At 47.5% G+C, this 17,385-nt stretch overlaps 1 protein-coding gene across 2 annotated transcripts; it reads left to right on the top strand.

Moving 5' to 3' along the window:
* Positions 2,382-13,483, top strand: LOC110436963 (DNA replication complex GINS protein PSF3-like). 2 transcript variants are annotated; one of them, XM_021464816.1, is made up of 7 exons: positions 2,382-2,772; positions 3,180-3,264; positions 3,351-3,422; positions 3,779-3,882; positions 4,155-4,247; positions 12,656-12,795; positions 12,877-13,483. In XM_021464816.1, exons 2-7 carry the CDS (start codon positions 3,220-3,222, stop codon positions 12,999-13,001), a joined length of 579 nt encoding a protein of 192 aa, XP_021320491.1. In that variant the 5' UTR covers positions 2,382-2,772; positions 3,180-3,219; the 3' UTR covers positions 13,002-13,483. The 2 variants fall into 2 exon arrangements, with proteins under 2 accessions (XP_021320491.1, XP_021320492.1); XM_021464817.1 differs by having other exon boundaries at positions 2,391-2,781.

Consider the following 17,385-nt stretch of genomic DNA (forward strand, 5'->3'; position numbering starts at 1 on the left):
TCGCTTGGTGGCATCCAATCTTTTCAGGTATAAGCTAGTTATCCGCTGTTCGCAGCAAGTTATCCTTGTTCTCTTGATCTACTGTCGTGAAGATCGGGTCACCTTAGTACCGATTCATATCGGTAACCTATCAACATGCAAGAAGATGAGAACCCCCATTGCTAACTACTGGTGGGGGGGGGGGGTTCGGCCATCAACAAACACCTCCACTAGCAGAACTGGGATAGGCTCATGTACCCAAAGGTGCAGAGAGGCATGGGCTTCAGAGATTTTTGAAATTCTAATCTAGCTATGCTTGGGAAACAGGGCTGGAGACTGTTGACAAATCCAGATAGCCTGTGTGCGAGAGTTCTAAAGGGGAGGTATTACCATGATGGGGAATTCTTGACATGCACATAGAGAAGGCATGCTAGCCAGACCTGGAGGGCGATCATGTCTGGGCGAGAGGTGTTGGCTCGAGGCTTAATCAGATAGATTGGAGATGGTTCCTCAACAAGCATTTGGCATGATAGATGGATTCCCAATCTTTTCCAAGCTAAACCTTTAACGCCACGGGATGGTCACGATGTGGAAAACGTGTCGGACCTGATCATTGCTAATGGACACTAGGATAGTGTGAGGATAAACCAATTGTTCATCCCAGTTGATGCCGTGGCAATCCAACGTATTCCAATCCGAAGTCAGCTTGCTGATTTCCAGGCTTGGGAATTTGAGAAACACAGAAGCTACTCAGGGAAATCTGCGTATAAGCTGTTAGACAGAGCCAGGATTGGTGGTGGGGCAGAGCACTCGGCAAGTGTCTCTATAAATAGAGAGTGGAAGTGCATCTGGAAACTCAAGGTGCCGCCAAAAGTTCGGGTCTTTTGGTGGAGGGTGTTACATGAATTCCTACCAACAAGGCAGATCCTTCACTTTAGACACGTGGAACCAATCGCGAACTGTGAGGTGTGTGGTGCAGAGGAAGAAACAATATAACATGATCTATGTGATTGCATAGTTGCTCGAGTGTTTTGGGATCAAGCGCAACTGATGGTAGGTGTCAAGCTCCCAACCTTGCACCTGGTAATGTGGGCAGGTGATTTGGTTTCTGGTAGAGTTGCCTCTGGAGAGAAACAAGCGATGCTCTTGGTGGGCATGTACTCATTGTGGATGCAACAAAACAAAAGGAGGCATGGGGAGCAGGGACTCCCGATCAGAGAAGCTATAAGATGGGCTATGGATTTGGCCTTGGATCTCTAGCATTTGACGGTAACGTCGGATGGAACAGCAACGCTGGATGGGGAATCAAGTGAATCTCTTATCAAGTGCTGGGAAAGCCCTCCTACGGGGTGGATCAAATGCAATGCTGATGGGGCCTTCTATGAATAGAAGTGGGAAGGAGCAACGGGGTTGGTGCTTTGTGATGACTCTGGCTGTTTTGTTAGAGGTGGCGCCAAATGGTATGATCACTGTCTTGATTCCTTGAGTATGGAGGCCCTTGCTTGCAGGGATGGATTAGATAATTAGATATGGCGAGACAGATGGGAGTGCAGCGGATTTGGTTGGAATCCGATTGCCAAGAGCTGGTTAAACTGTGGTAGGCAGGTGATAACCAGCGTTCAAGTATTTTGCCGATTCTGAAGGAAATCTAGGATTTGAGTCTTCTCTTCCAAGACTTTATGTTTTCATATGTTAGTACAACGTGTAATAGGGTAGCTCATACTCTTGCAAAACAGGTTACGAGGGAGACACAAGTTGGGTGGTGGCAACAAGTCCCGGCATGTGTGTCTTCTATTCTAACCGATGATTATAATCCTGGCACTTAACAGTGAATGAAACCCTATTGTCACAAAAAAAGTTTGTGTACATGGTCTTCGTGTACATGGTCTTGCCGCCGTCAAACCCTATTGAGCGGGAAGCAATGCCGCCAAAACCAAATCGGCAAATTCCCCATCCCCATCCAGCTACTTCTGGTTCCTCCGCTAGCAGGTCTTGCCGTCCAAATCCTCGCGCCGGCGGCCCCTTCCCTCGGCTCCTCGAGATTTGCCTGCCACTGTCGCCTCGTTTGCCACCAGCGGCGTTCTCCATTACCCCCCGCCGCCTAGGTCTCCTACGCGGCTACGGGCTACACCTGACGCTGCCGTCGAGTTGCCCCAGACGGCGACATCCGAACGGGTCCCAACGTCCACCTCGCGCTTAGAAAGGTAATGCTCGAAATTTGTTATATTCTTCTATCGGGGAGTGGTGTCTTAAAATTAGAAGCTGATGCAAAGGTATGGCTACGAATTAATTAGCCCATCCAAATAGACACATATAGCTAGTGGCGAGCCCAATGGGTACTCTATAGGCAAAAGATTTAGTACTTCTTTTGGCCCACACAAACTTGGCCCAATACTCCTCTTTCTCCCCCCTCCTCGGTTCCTCCCGTTCCTCCCGTGACTCGCGACTGGAGGGGGGACTCGCGACTCGCGAGCACGACTGCGCGAGGAGGAGCCGCGCCGCCGCCGCGGTCCGCCAGCCCTGCGCCCCTGCCCTCCACTCCCGCACGCGGCACGCGCACAGGCGCACAGCTTCTCGCCTCGCACCCTCGCCTTCTCCCGCAGTCCGTGCGCGGCCAGCCGCCCTCGCGCGTCCGCTCGCTCGAGTGCTCGACCCCCGACAGCGGACGGCCGGCACTCGACTCGAACTCGAGCACTCGGGCCTCGGCAGTCTGCCAGGCGCCAGCGGGCAGCGGCCACGGCCCACGGCCAGTCCGGGCGTGAGGGCGTCCCGCGTCCGACTCCGGCTGAATTTGTGAGTCAGGTTTTTTTTCTCCCAGATTGGTTTAGGGATTTGATTTTCTCCCAGATCTGTGACTCTATAAGATTGTGTGCCAAAAATTGAATCAATTTGTTGATATGTTTTTAGGAAGTTGAGGCATGAAGAAATCAAATATAGCAGTTTTTTTTTTTTTGCAGAAACATGAGGAGAAAAAAATTGCAACTCAGACCGCAAAAAAATTGCTTATTTTATAGTCATTTACCGGATTTTATCGTGTTGCGTATGAATTTTTTTAGGACTACTTTGGTTTCAATTCCTGGATCCGGCCTGTAGTAGATGATATTTCCGCCCCAAAGCTCGAGTTGCATCGTATCCAGTGTGTTTATATTTGAACAATTACCTTCTGATACTCATTGACAAGACACAAATTGCTGCTGTAGAATTAGGGGTAAGCAGTTGTGATCCTGCCCTCTTGGTCAGATGCCGGGTTACTATGACATCGATGACATCCTCATGGAGGATGAGGTAATTCTAGATGCAGGCTTTCATCTCCTCTTCGTGCATGATGCTTGTGTATATGTGCTGAGTATATGTTTTGGCTCTGCGTGCAGCCTATTTCAGTTGTTTTCCAAGTAACTGCAAATGGCGTTGGCCTGCTAGATCCCGGTGCTGAAAGTAACTGTGTAAGTGTCTGCCCAGTGAATTTTGTGCTCCTATGCTTCTAGTGCTAGACCTGTGTGCACATGTTGGAAAATTCTTCTAATGTCCTCATATTTAATGAATGCAATTTGTGCAGTTCTTGAACAGTAGTTTGCTGAGAGGATTCTTATGCACTCCTTGACTTGTTTAAACTGATTAGGATCACTGCACTTTTTCTTAATTCTTATTGTTGTGGCTGCAATATTTGTCATGAACCCCAATTGGGAAAGTGGGAATTGGAAGTTTTGCATTGTGGATGAACTTTACTCTTTCTACTAAAATTGCTACTAGGGATATTTCTCTCGTATAAAAGAAGATCTGAGTTTCTTTTTATATCCAGGTAGAGAAGGGTGCCAAGGTGGACCTCCCATTTTGGCTTGCGCATGGGCTGCTGTCTCTGGAACAAGCTGTGTCAATAAACCCACCTCCATGCTTCACACAGAAGTATGTTTCTTCAGTTCTGTTATGGCATTACTGCATGCACAGAAATTCTTGGAGCAATAAGAAACCATGGGAGAGCAAGGAGTATTGACCAACAATGGCCTACTGTAGTTTTCCATAGTAAATAGTAACATTAGCAGATCTTTCTCTAATGACTTAATGACAATTTTTTAAAGACATGAATCTTTGTGAGTCTTGACGAGAAAATTCAAACAGTTATCCAGAATTCGACTTTTTCTGAATGGCTGAATTCTGGGTATTGAATAATACTGCAGAACTCGGAAGGAGATCCAAGCTGATGCAGCCTGTGTGGATTTGAGGGTTCGTTGCCCGTACTTTTATGAGCTAGGATGCAAGATTGTTCCTTTGTAAGTTTCCTCACCACTTCAGTCATGCTTATCATTGACGGTTTACTGCCTGTACTTTTATGAGCTAGGATGCAAGAAGCAAGATTGTTCCTTTGCAAGTTTCCCTCCCTGCTTTATTCATGCATATAATAGATTTCATGGTTTTCTCGGTTTTCCAAGTCTTGTTTTGAAACATTGAATGCTTTATTTTCATTGAGCCAAGCTTACAGGTGAATTATTTCTGATACATGAGTACAATGGAATTGCCAACCTTTCATCATCAGCTTGGGTGTTTGGTTGAATCGGTAGTCCATGTCTCTGAACAAATGTTCTTTGAGTATCTTTGCTTTCAGTGTCTTAATGTTCTCATGACCATCAGCAAGAAAGTGTTCATTAATGAATTCCTTCGGAATTCGCAAAAACATGTTGAATTGTTTAAAGTTCAAGTTGATGTGCTTGTTAATTGTTCAGAATAGGTTGATGGCTTAAATAGCTCTCAAGTGTGCTGTTTCTATTTTTTCTTTCCTAACCCCAAAACCAAAAAGCCCATGACATCTCCTTTATTAAGGAATCAAAGAAAAAACTAATATGCCATGGTGGGAACTGGAGAGCGTATTAGCAATGAAAGTGGCTTTAAGGCTTGGATCGGATTGTGCACTGAAAGGTTAAGGGCAATGGATCACCCTTCTGCAACTGATGGTGCTTGTACCCAGTAATGACAGGAAGTTGGGAGTCTTTAACCTGACTGAAATTTTGAGGAGTTTATTTCTTTGTTGCTGCAAACCTAGCACACTACCAGCAAGCAAATTTAATCCCTTATCTTACTAAACGCACCAATCTACTTATCTCTTCTTGATTGTGATCAAATACTCATGTGTCTGCATTGGTGTCACTGTAGCTGACATGGCTGCCACCATCCCGTGCTTATTGCCATAGTATGCCTTCCATCCAATTCTGTAGGGTTGTGATTGTTAATATGCTTTTAGGGTAGGACTACGCAGTCATATTGACCAAAATTGGTTGGGGCAAGTTAAGGTAAAAGCCAAACAAGGCCTAACTCGATGTAACCTGACTAGGTTTGAAGTGCAAATGATTTTTTGCCAGTCACATAGATTTATGTCTTGTCTAGTCAACACATTCAGTCTCTCTATGCCAACTAACTGTCATGTGAAACATTGATATAAACAGGTTAAGCTAACTATAAAAGTTGGCGTTTTGCAGTTCAAGCTCACTATCATGGGAGCATGACCTAGTATGTGAAAGTTTGTGTTTGTCTCCTCGAACGAGTAATAGGTCATCCCTTTGCATTAAAAAAAAATAGGTCATCCCTACTGAGGCATTCCTTCTTCATCTTTCATGGTAATAGAAATTTGAGAGTAATAAAGTATTAGGATAATTGTATAGCCTACTATTGAACCCATTGTTTGCCTAAACGCGTCTAAACAACCGTCTACATGTTTTAAACACTAAATAGTGGGTTTGCGTACCATTTAGGCCCTAGTCACTGAACTAAACGCTAGACGCGTCTAAACTATCAAAATGGTCGAAAACGGTTTAAACGATGCATTAAATTAAACGGTGTCTAAGCGAATGTAAACGCCAAAACATGCGTTTAAAATGTCATTTAGGTGATAAACCATGAAAGTTTGGGTGTTAGGCCAACTTTTTGGGTGGGTCAAATTGGGGCTTTTTCCTGTGTGACATTAAGAAAGATGGTCCCTTCATGCCACTAAAAAGTTGGAGCGGACCTCTATGCCATGACACTTTATTTTTTGCCTTCCAAGCCATTTCGTTCGTCTTCTATCTAATTGCTGCTGTTTGCCGGCCCTGCTATGTGGACCCGACTATAGAAAATGTCCAAAATGCCCCCCTCTCTCTCTCTCTCTCTCTCTCCCAATCCTTCCCCAATGCACACACATCTGCACTCTCGAGCACGAACAGGTCGGAGCTGGATGATCCCTCTCCCGCTCGTCCGCCACGCCGAGCGCACGCAGCAGCTCCACCCTCGCGCTTGAGCGGATGCTCTCGATGCAGAACCATGAAGGAGCAGAGGATGTGCCCTCATCCTCTATCGCTGTCTTCCTCAGCCAACAAATTGACCTAGCTGGGAACTAGAAGGGAGGGCGAGGCAGAGAAGGAGGGCGGCGCAACAGGCACCATCGAGCTCCGAGCAGCGGCGGCGACGGCAGAGGATGCAGAGCAGTCTGCAGGGAGCAGAAGTCGCGCACGCAGCCATGGCCTGCAGCATCCAACCCCACGCTCTCCGGCAAGGAGGTCGAGCTCGCCGCGGCTGTCGGCGTCGGTGGCAGCATGTGCGTCGGACACGCTGCTGTCACGCGCCTAGACGCTGTGCTCAGGCCCAACGTGGTAATCCACGACATCGAGCGCCTCCTCGTCCCTCGCTCCGTGCAAGAGGACTTCAACCGCCGCCGCAGCCTCGTCGTGATCTCGGCCGTGCTGCCCACGGGCGCGCCCAAGGTCGACCCCAAGGTGCACCGCCTCAAGAAGCCCACACCGCCGGTTCTCCTCGGCGCGACCCCGTGCTCTCGATTTGGGACGCCATGGTGCCTGGCCCCTCCATTGCCCCCGCGCTCGCGCTGGGGCCTGCCTTCGGGAAGCACAACTTCGATGGGAGAACATGAAGAGAAAGGTTTGGGTGGCTGACAAATGGGCCCCAGTATAGGGCAAAATTGTCCTTTCATCTGTCTGTTTGACGACGTTAGAGATAAAATTGGATGGAATGGCTTGGAAGGCAAAAAAAGAAAAGTGTCATGGCATACAGGTCTGCTCCAACTTTTTAGTGCTAGGGAGGAAGTGGCCATCTTTCTTAATGGCACACAGGGCAAAGCCTCGGTGAAATTGGGCTTTCCTGTGAGGTTGGAAAATTTTGGTGATATTTAAACGATGTCTATATGACTGTGTATGTATCATTGTTTATTGTCTATGTCAAATTGTGTAACTATGTTCATACCTTGAATTGTATTTAAAAATTTATATGAAAATATCATTTTACATGCATATTTACTGCTATAGTGCAACCCTTTGAAACCGTCTAGTCGGTTGTCTAAACCATCTAAATGCTAACAAAGGGTTGTTCACCGTTTAGCGTCTAGGATAACACTGATTGTACCATGCTAATTTGTATCACCACTTGTACTATTCCTACACATGGCTGTATATATGAAAGGCACCCCCTCCATAATGGTATGTAGTGATTCCCCCAATACCTTTCTATATGGTATCATGAGTTTGGGCCTAGGCTCACCATAAACTCTAGAGCGTCACTGGCTGAGCGATCTACCCTAGCCGCATTGCCACCAACCGCGCGCCTTTCCTGTCGCGGTTTCCCTTAAATTGTTGCTCCGTCCCTTGCCGGGCCACACCTCTTCCGATGCTACCCTTCTTCGGCGGCATCACTACCCCTCTTTTCCTCCCAGCGCCGCCGCCCCTCCTCTCTGGCCATGTTGTAGTCGACGTCACTGTACCGGCCACGCCAACCCCTCCTCCAAACCCTAGCCAGTAGTGCTCCAGCACCATCCCTCCCTCGTGCATGGCCATGTCGACGGATTTGGCCTCCAGCGGCACCATCAGCTCCCACGGCTTTGGTCCATGCCTAGATTGGAGCTGGCGTAGCCGATCTTCGTCGCCCCCTACGCCACGATCATTGTCAAGGCTCACGTTGGTCACCCTCAAGCAATGTTTTTAAGGCGATAAAGCGAGGCATGCCAACAAACTACCGCCTTACACTTAAGTGAGTAAGGCGTAAGGCGAGGCGACGCCTTACAGCCATCCAACAGTAGTACAGACTATAGAATTGGAAGCATGTCATACCTTGGTGTTGTCTTCTCTGCAATCTGTAGTCCCAAGTGTGCATCCAATAACACCGCAATGGAGAGAATTCATGTAACTACCTAGGTAGTTCATAGGGAATTTGGCACCAGCAAAAATAGAATTTAGTTGAGGGAACCCAGGCGCCGAGCCCTTCTCTGGGTCCTCGGTTGGGTGCGTGCACCTCACCGACTCGAAGGCATCCTTCGACGACTCCGACACGGCGTGCCACGCCCGTGGGAAGGCTATCCGCGGCCACCGCAAACGCAGGAGGCGGCACCGTGGAGCCTCTGGGGGCTTCATGGCTGACGCGCGTCGGTCTAGCCGTCTGCAGTCGCCACCAACGCGCCTGGCGTCGGTCGTGGTGCATCCCGCGCACCTGTCCGCGGAGCTGGACTCCGACGGATTCTGTGAGGTTCACATCCGACGTCGTTGGCGGCGGCCACCTAAGGAGGAGGGGCGCCCGGTGCCTGCCGACCTCGTAGGTAAGTGTTTCAACTTCTTTGCTACGAATCATGTTTGTGCGAACTGTAGGCAGCCCGGCATGCTTCAATTGTCGGGAGTCGGGGCACCGAGAACGCGACTGCCCATGGCCACGTTGCTCCTACCGTCCCGACGGTAAGCGTGGTCGCTCTCCAGGTCAGGCTGTCTGGGCTGGTCGGGGCACCCGGCGACACAGGGCAGCCTCGGTCGTGACTACTGTATCCGCGCGCTCCGCCGCCACCGACAGAGACCCCTCCGTCCCGCAAGTCTGCGACCCGCCGACACCGGAGCGGCCATCGTTGGGGGCTGGGATGATCTCCCGCGAGCCGACGAAGGTGCTGGGGGTGGCGTCCTAGCGACCTGCGCTAACGGAAGAAACACTGCGGGCGACCAGGGGCAAGCGGCGAAGCGGGCGGCGCTACGGATGCGCTGGTGGGCGAGGCGGAGCTGGCGTCGGTGGGCAATCGCCTCGGGTTGCGTCGGGTCGTGGAGACCCCTGCCTCGCCACGCTCTCGAGCCAGTGCACCTCTGCTCGGTATGGTCGTTATTCCACGGACGGACGCGCTGCGGGCAGAGGAGGACTCACTGTCCTTGGCGCTGCTGGCGCTTGTGCTCGGCACACGGACGACTGTAACTCCGGCAATGGTCGCGAATTAGCTCCGCGGCCTCTTCGGCCTCAACGACGCTGCCTTCACCGTTCGCCGGATGCGGCCGGACGACTTCATTGTTTGGTTCTCAAGAGCGGAGGACCTTGACAGGGTGCTTGGGTCGCATTGGCCGGCCTCAGCCCCCTTCCAGCTTTGTTGGTGGCGATGGAACCGGATCATTGCGGCGTCCGCCGGGTCGTTTCGGTTCCGGGTCCTCGTCGCCATCAAGGGGATCCCCTCCCACGCACGCTCCATCGAAACCGCTCAGGGGCTGCTCGCCTCTTCCTTCGCCAACCCCGAGATTGCCGACCCGGAGATGCTACCCGACGCGGATAATGAGCGCGAACTCTTTGTCGCCGCTTGGTGTGCACACCCGGACTTGGTCCCTGATGAGATGGTCCTCGCCATCCCGGAACCGGTGCCTAAACATGATGGGGGACCGCCGTTGTTCCTCAGGACTTGGGAAGTAATCCACGACGAGGTATCGACTTTGCGTTACTGGATTCAGAGCTGCCTGGTGGAGTTCCAGGACTGGCACTCCTCCGCCATCTTCCAATGATGACCTCGATGGCAGAGGCGATGACAGTGACGACAGCGGTGATCTTCGTCGCCCCCTACGCCACGATCGTTGTCAAGGCTCACATCGGTCACCCTCACCTCAAGTTGAAGCACCCCAACTTGAACCGTTGGTCGGCCTTCTTCATCTTCCTGTGCGGCAAGTTAGGTCTTTGCGCACACATCGACGGCATGGTGGTGGCACACCCTACTGATTAGGATTGGGTGATTGCTGACTCTCTGCTCGGCTACGTGGCGGATGACATTCTTAGCCTAGACATTGTGCTGAACCAGATGGCCAGACAGTTTTGGTCTACCATCAAGTCCCTCTTCCAAGCGAACAACGCTCCTCGTGCCGTCTTCCTCAGCCACGAGTTCTACTCCATGACCCAGGGCGACCTCTCCATCAACGAGTAGTACCAGAAGATGAAGGCCACCGCTGATGCGCTTCGTGATCAACCTGTTGCATGGCCTCAACCCTCACTTCTCCAGCATTGTCAACAACATTGTTGACTCTGATCTGCTTCCCGACTTCGTCACCACCTGCAAGAAGTTCTTCAAAGAACTGTCTCACTAACGGGAGCAAGGTCGCCACTCAGACAACACTCCACGCCTGCTTCTCTCCTTCTAGGGCAGCGTGCTGCACAAACGGCTCTGGCTAGGGCACCGGTGGCTGTGGCGGCCAATGTGGCCACCAAGACAGCAGAGGTGGCAGTGGCAGCAGCGGCAGCAATGGCTAGGGCAGGTGCAACCACAAGTAGGGCAGAGGCCATGGCGGTGGTTCAAAAGTTCCCATGGCGGCGGTGGCAACCTTGGCCCCTCCTTGCCTGCTGGCCCTTGGATGTCCTTCACCCAATGGGGCGCGCTGCAGCAGTGGTGGTGCAACCCACAGGTGCCATGGTGCCCTCAGCAGGGCACGTACCCATAGGCGTACATCACCTTCACTCCCACCTAGTTCGCTGATGCGATGACTTTGCTGCCTGCCACACCACAGCAGGGTGCTGGCAGGTGGGATCAGGCTAACCTCATGGCCACTCTGAACCAGATGGCTCTTTAGGGTCCTCAACACCGGTGCTACCGCTCACATGTTGTCACGGATGTATACTGCTCTCCCATCTACCTCACTCTGATTCCACCTTGTCGACAACTGACACTACTTTTCGCCTTGGCATTGTTCTTGTTGCTCCTGCACTCGTGTGGAATTGCTTTCTGTTTTCGTCAGTTCACTCACGACAATAATTGTTCCATTGAGTTTGACGCTTTGGGTTTTTATTGTTAAGGACTAGTAGATGGGGTGCCTGGCTCCTTGTTGCAATAGCAGCCGAGACCTCTACACCATCTCTTCATCGCCACCCTACACCACCCTACAGTTGCAGCTTTGCTGCTTCATCCACCCTGTGGCATCACCGCCTTGGTCACCTCGGTCCTTCCGCCCTTGCCACGCTCTAGAACATGTCGGTCATGTATTTTAGCTTGGCAAGCACATACAGCTCCCATTTAGGAGTTCCACATCTTTCATGACTGCTCCTTTTGTTTTAATTCACTGTGATGTATAGACATTTCTGGTTCTTAGCACTTCAGGCTATAAAGTGATACGGACCTGTGTCCTTACCTTGGTCGAGCGAAGGTTGTACGAGTGTTTGGAGGCTGAGTGCGCGGCATGGCGGCGGGGCGCCGTGGTCGCGTGGGGAAGAAGAGAACGGAGGCGGTGGCTAGGGCAAACTCCCGGCTCCCAAAGGAAGCCGAGTAATTAGATTACTCTTGCTTAATTCTGTCCACGGATATTACAACTCCTATATATGACTAATTGCTCTTGAATTATGGAAATAAATAAATAAAGATAAATATGGGCTGTTAGCCCCTATCTCCTGCACCTAAACTCCTGGCCGAAGGTGGCTTTAGCCACTAATGGGCCGGCGCCTTTGATACTGGACGCCGGTCATAACATAAAGATTATCTCGTGTTGCTTGATGATTATTCTCACCTTTGTTGGCTGTTTCCTTTAAACCACAAATCTGATGTGCACTGTCATATTGTCTATTTTGTTGCCTATGCTCAAACGCAGTTCAGCGCCATACTAAAGAGTTTTCAGGCTGATAACAGCACGAAATTCATCAACAATACCATTGTTTCAATGGAGATCAATCTATTCCCCTCAATGACATGTTTTCGCTTGTATTTCTTACAAAATCATGGTCCTTTCATCCTGGAAAGCAATTAATTAATAGTGGAATATCTATCTTGGTTGTCTACCGATCTGCTGCATTTTCCATTCAATGATAGTTTATTGTCAGTTCGATTCTGTATAATGGAGAAGAGTTCACTGCTGGTTTTTATCATTGTTACCACCCTTTCCCTCTGCACAGTCAACTTTCAGTTCTATATGGTGGAAACTAGTTCACTGATACCACTGATCCATCGCTGAATCGCCATGATGCACAATTTCATCATAATCTGACAAGCATGCCTTGATGCCACAAGTTTTAACTACTAACTTGCAGTTTGAAGTGACTTATTCCATGTTGCCCATATATACTGCTTAAATATTTCTGGCAGTCTTGAAGCCTCAAGCTATTTTAAGTATTTCCTTTACCCATGACATGGTGTAGCTTTTTACACACATGTTGATGATATTATCATAATCTGGCAGACCTTGGTGTCCTTTGTGTTTTTCTATCAATTTTTATAATACTGCTATATTGAAGCCGTGAACTTAGACTTAATGCTAGTGTGAAATCCTGTATAGGATAAGTTTCTTGTATTACTTGAGGATTGGTAGTTTATTCCCTCAATGAGCCATTTCAATTGGGATATCAGTGCCTCCTTATGGTTCAGGAGATTTGTTAGTCAGACTCCCATATAAAAAAATGTCTGATAATTTTATATTGCTACTTTCCTGTGTTTTCACATTTACAGGGTGAGTGACAAGAGCATTGGCCTGTTCTTGCGATATGCATTCACCAGTAGGTACAAAGAGGTTCTAAGCAAGTCCCACAGTTCTTCCATGATGACAGTTCCCAAGTTTGTTCCACGGCTTACAAAAGAAGAAACTCGAGGTATGAAAGCATCTCCTGTGGTAATCATCGTCAGGCATGTGTCCTCAACAGCTAAACTTTTTTTTTTGGGTATTTGTGTAGTGTTTGAATCTGCTAGAGAATCGATGGCTGGTTTCAAGAAATGGAGAGCAGGTGGGGTGAGACTGCAAAAGGCTTCCATTCTTGGCCGGAAGAGGAAGACAAAGCTGCCTGATGGACCGCCTTGAATGAGTTTTAAGTTCTCCATGGAAGAGAGTGGTTGAATAGTTGAGGTGATGTGTGCTGCTTTGATTTGCTAGAACTGTGAGCAAAGAGAAATGTGAATGGCAGATTAAATCTGGATGGACTATAATCTGATGTGCATTGTGCACTTCTGTATAGTCTGACAGCAGCTCTGATCGGTCCATGCTTTGTAAGGAGAATGAACACTTAAACCATGATGTCCTGTTTGGAGCAAGTGTCATGATTTTCAGCAGGGTATCTAGCAGACTTTACAATTGCGACTCTGCAGAAGAGTTCGGGGCAATTTCACATGTTCTCACAGGGAGAACACGGGATTGGGATGTAATGAAATAATTTAGAGTAATGGTAACGAGATTTTACCTTGCCCCGTTGTTTTGCCTGCAAATCATAGATATAGAGTTCACTGTTGTTTTGTCCTGTAAAGAAATTTGACCATAAAGTGTGATTTTTTTTTGCCACCATTTAATACCATGTTTTTCGTTTGGTAAGGTAAACTCCACTGAGCTTGAGCTCTACGTACATGATACTGGTGCAGATATGAAAATCCTAAGTGTGTTGTGCATGCAATCTACGGTTACCGATGGATATGGTCTACTATACTCGTAGCTTATGCTTTAATGATCTTTTCTTTTCGTTTGATCACCACTCTTAACAAATAACAAATGTAACACCAAAAATTAAAAAACAATCTAGTCCCTCTCCCAATTTATTTGTCGTTTTCGGTTTTTGTGTTACATGTTTGACTTAATTTGTAGAAAATACGTGCAACAATTATGTCACTAAATAAATTTATTAAAAAACTAGATTCAAAGACGTTTCTAATGATATCAATTATGTACCATAAATATTAATATTTTCTAATATATATTTTGTCGGAAGCGCAAATGACAAATAGTTTAAGACGGAGGGAGTATGAGTGTGAACCGGAATTGGGGAGTGTTTTGTACAACTAAAGCTAAATCTACAAGTCATTCAGCAGTGTTTTTCTCTCACAACAAATTAGTCAATAGTACTTTATGCCATGGCTTATTAGCCAAACGAACAAGGCGGTGGCTGCAGTAGCAAGCTAAATTTGTTAGCCATTCAATAATGTAACACCAGTTGTTGAGTATGAGTAGCTAAGGTTGATTAGCTTGTCTAGTTAGCCTCCCTACCAGAGAAGAAGTATGCACTTACTTGATTAATCTATGATTCACTTAATCTTAGAAGATTGCGATCATGTCTGCACCTTGATACATGTTTCTTTGGCTCATCATCATGATATATTGCATCTTATGTGCATTCTCTATATTTATCACCTTGTCATGCATACTTAGGTGTACCCATGGGCGTGACGGTCCTGGAATTCGCACCACCCGAGCCCGAGGAGCAGCAGAGGGAGCCACCTCAAGGAGAAGGAGCTTAGGAGGAGGAGGACTTGCCAGAGTGCCCTGACCACCGTCGTTCCACCTACATCGAAGGCAAGCCCTGGAGCATTATAAGACTCCTACTATTTTTGTTATCATGTACAGCTGTCAATTAACTATGGTTATGTATTGTTGCATTAAGTGTTAGGCGTTGATATGACAACCTTGCTGCATAATGACTACCTTGTCCACCTTATACCTCACCTAATTAGGTCCAGGATCGAAATAATGCTTAGCCATGCTTAGCTCGGTAGAAGCCAGGTGATTTCTTGTCACCTGCGAGAGATAGGTGGATACGTGATCACGGTTGGCTATATTTGCTATCGTGGAGATAACCATGTGCTAATAATGAAATGAGACCGGGCCGGATGACGATAGTGAAGCAACAAGGCATGGAGGTCTTGGGTGTGGACCTATCCCCGTCTGTGTCATTTAACGACTGATACGTTGTACGTCCTCTTGTCATGTTGAACGCATGCCTAACACTTAGTTGGTCAGATAAGTCGTTCCGACCGCGAAGCCTACGAGTGCAACTTAGGCCGGATACCCCGTTCTGTTTGAGTGCGCACCCCAGTTGATAGCAAGGATGTGTGGGGAGTCAATGGCGTAAGACCGAGGTGTCAGGTTAGAGTCCTGACCCTGGCAAATTGGCAGTCCCTGGGGGTGCGGCGCTGAACGGACTCGCGAATTGGTCCGGAGTTGTGCTAAAGATGATCCGAGCTGTCCTCACGAGGTATGCTTGGGTGAGTGCTAGGAATACCCCTCCAACTGGATAGGAATCGATTCGAATCGCCGTCTCTCCCGGATAGTGAGAACTTGACTCGAGCAGCGGCAACGTAGAACTCACTAAATAAATTTAATGGTTATGATGAGAATGTTGATAGCTATGTGATAATCCGGATATGATTATTATTGTGATGCTTAATACTCAAGTGTATGCTTAGAACAGGTGCTAATCTAGTGGGTAATGAACTTGCTGCTGAAAATGTTATAAATGTGTTACTCAAAACTAAAGCTTTTTATGCAAAATGTGAGTCAAACCAGCCCACAAATATGAGCCTTGCATACTCCTTGGTGTCACTTTATTTCTGGTTTCTGACGGGTAAGTCTAGCTGAGTACATTCTCGTACTCAGGGTTTTATTTACCCCTGTTGTAGATGATGTCGTGTACCATGGGTACTGTGCTAACTGTCACCATCCGGCTGCGGATGATGAGTAGATCTCAGGCAAGATCACCTCTCGTATCTTCAGTTATGCTTTTGTTGGGTTGATCATGGAACTGGCATCTAATTGAACTAAGTGTGTGTTGTTTCAAAAACTACTTTGCTTCCGCTACTGAACTATGTTGTAATAACTTATTGAACTCCGATGTGTGTAAAACTATGTTCTGTGATGAATGGTTGTAATCTGTGATGGAGATGCTTGATCATGTACGGTCTTGGTTGTATGTTGGTTGAATCAAGATCTTTTGAGGTTTCGTCGGACTACCGGGTTTATATGGGTTCAAGTCCATTGGTTTGACTACTCTCGTGGTCGCTAATTTACTTGAATTCTTATAAATTAGACGGTTCTGTTACAATGTGTACTTGGAAAGAATGAAAACATTGTAGCAACTCTTGATCCAAATACATATACTGCTTAGACTTGGTTTGCCAAGGGACTGGCAAAAGGTAAGCTTGGGGGAATTGTTGACGGTCGATAACGTCAACTTTTATTACAACTTTAGACCTGAAGGAAAACATGAAAACACACTAGTCTAGGGTTTTATCTAACAATTTCCATGAGTTTTATATATTCTGTATTTTCTACGGTGAATTTCAAGAAAGCTGAAAAGAAGGACTCTAGTGCCACGAGAAACGTCACAGGAAGACTTAGGAGGGATTGGAGAAGACACCCGAAGCAACTGGGAGCTTGGCGGCTGCCAGGTGGGGCGGGCTAGCCCCACCATAGCACCGGCCGGCGCCCCCTTAGGGTTTTGGCCCCCCTCTTCTAGAAGCTTCCTTCACCGCCTCTCCTGATGCATCTCGGCCCTTGGTTAAGTCGGTTTGATCCTACGGCGCATGCACATCCCACCGGACTATGAATACATGGGTAGACCCCCCTAGAGAGAACAACCAATTTATTATTCATCAAGGCCTCAAGCCATTAAGTATCAAGCGCCTTCAAGTTCATCAAGAGCCTTCTAGTTCATAGTTCTAGTTAGTTAGATTAGAAGTAGAGGTGATCTAGTTCTTCATCGGGATCTAAAGCCCCTGGCGTCGGTCTGGAGCGCAAGAGTTCAGTAATAGATCTAATTCTTACTTTATAGTATTCAATTATATATTAGGAAGACTTTATTCTTAATAGATTCATATGTTCTTAATTGCAATAGTCATTGTCTACTTTAATTATATGTCTAGGATAGTTGGTTTGATCTTATTGAATTCATGTAATTGCTCGTATAGCGTTTACCTAATCGATCCTTGGGTAGATGGTAGACAATATGTAGACGTGGTGTCTAGATATCTTGTTTATCTCTGAGTGCACCCTGACGTGCCGGGATAGGTGGTAGTCCGCTTAGGTGACAGCTACGTTGGTTCCTCTGTAGTCCACCCTCCGTACATAGGTCTAGCATGGGTGCGGTCGCAAAGGAGGTGACCCTTGTGTCTTAATACCCTCATTAGTTGATGCCTCTTTACATGTGATTATGATATAGGGTTGACTTAACGATGATTTCTAGATGATGTAATTGCACTAATTATAGTTATTCATTGACGTAGTTATAGAATTACCTTAGATCCAACTCTCTAGTTTATCCATTGGCTAACTATGATTATGACTAGTAGATGCTCTGATGATTATCCTTAATTATGATACTTGATGATTATGCTATCACTATTATTTATCCATATTTATCTTGTGACCTCTGCCTGTTATGAGTAGATTATATGACTTGGGTAATATCATTTATTCATCCTATATA

Source organism: Sorghum bicolor, chromosome 7 (genome assembly GCF_000003195.3).
Source record: "Sorghum bicolor cultivar BTx623 chromosome 7, Sorghum_bicolor_NCBIv3, whole genome shotgun sequence".
Classification (NCBI taxonomy): domain Eukaryota; kingdom Viridiplantae; phylum Streptophyta; class Magnoliopsida; order Poales; family Poaceae; genus Sorghum; species Sorghum bicolor.

Excerpts from the sequence above, each read along its gene's own strand:
- LOC110436963 (XM_021464816.1), top strand. The coding sequence starts at position 3,220 with ATGCCGGGTTACTATGACATCGATGACATCCTCATGGAGGATGAG. Across the intron at positions 3,883-4,154 it reads CCTCCATGCTTCACACAGAA|AACTCGGAAGGAGATCCAAG; the intron begins GTATGTTTCTTC and ends ATAATACTGCAG. Across the intron at positions 4,248-12,655 it reads GGATGCAAGATTGTTCCTTT|GGTGAGTGACAAGAGCATTG; the intron begins GTAAGTTTCCTC and ends TCACATTTACAG.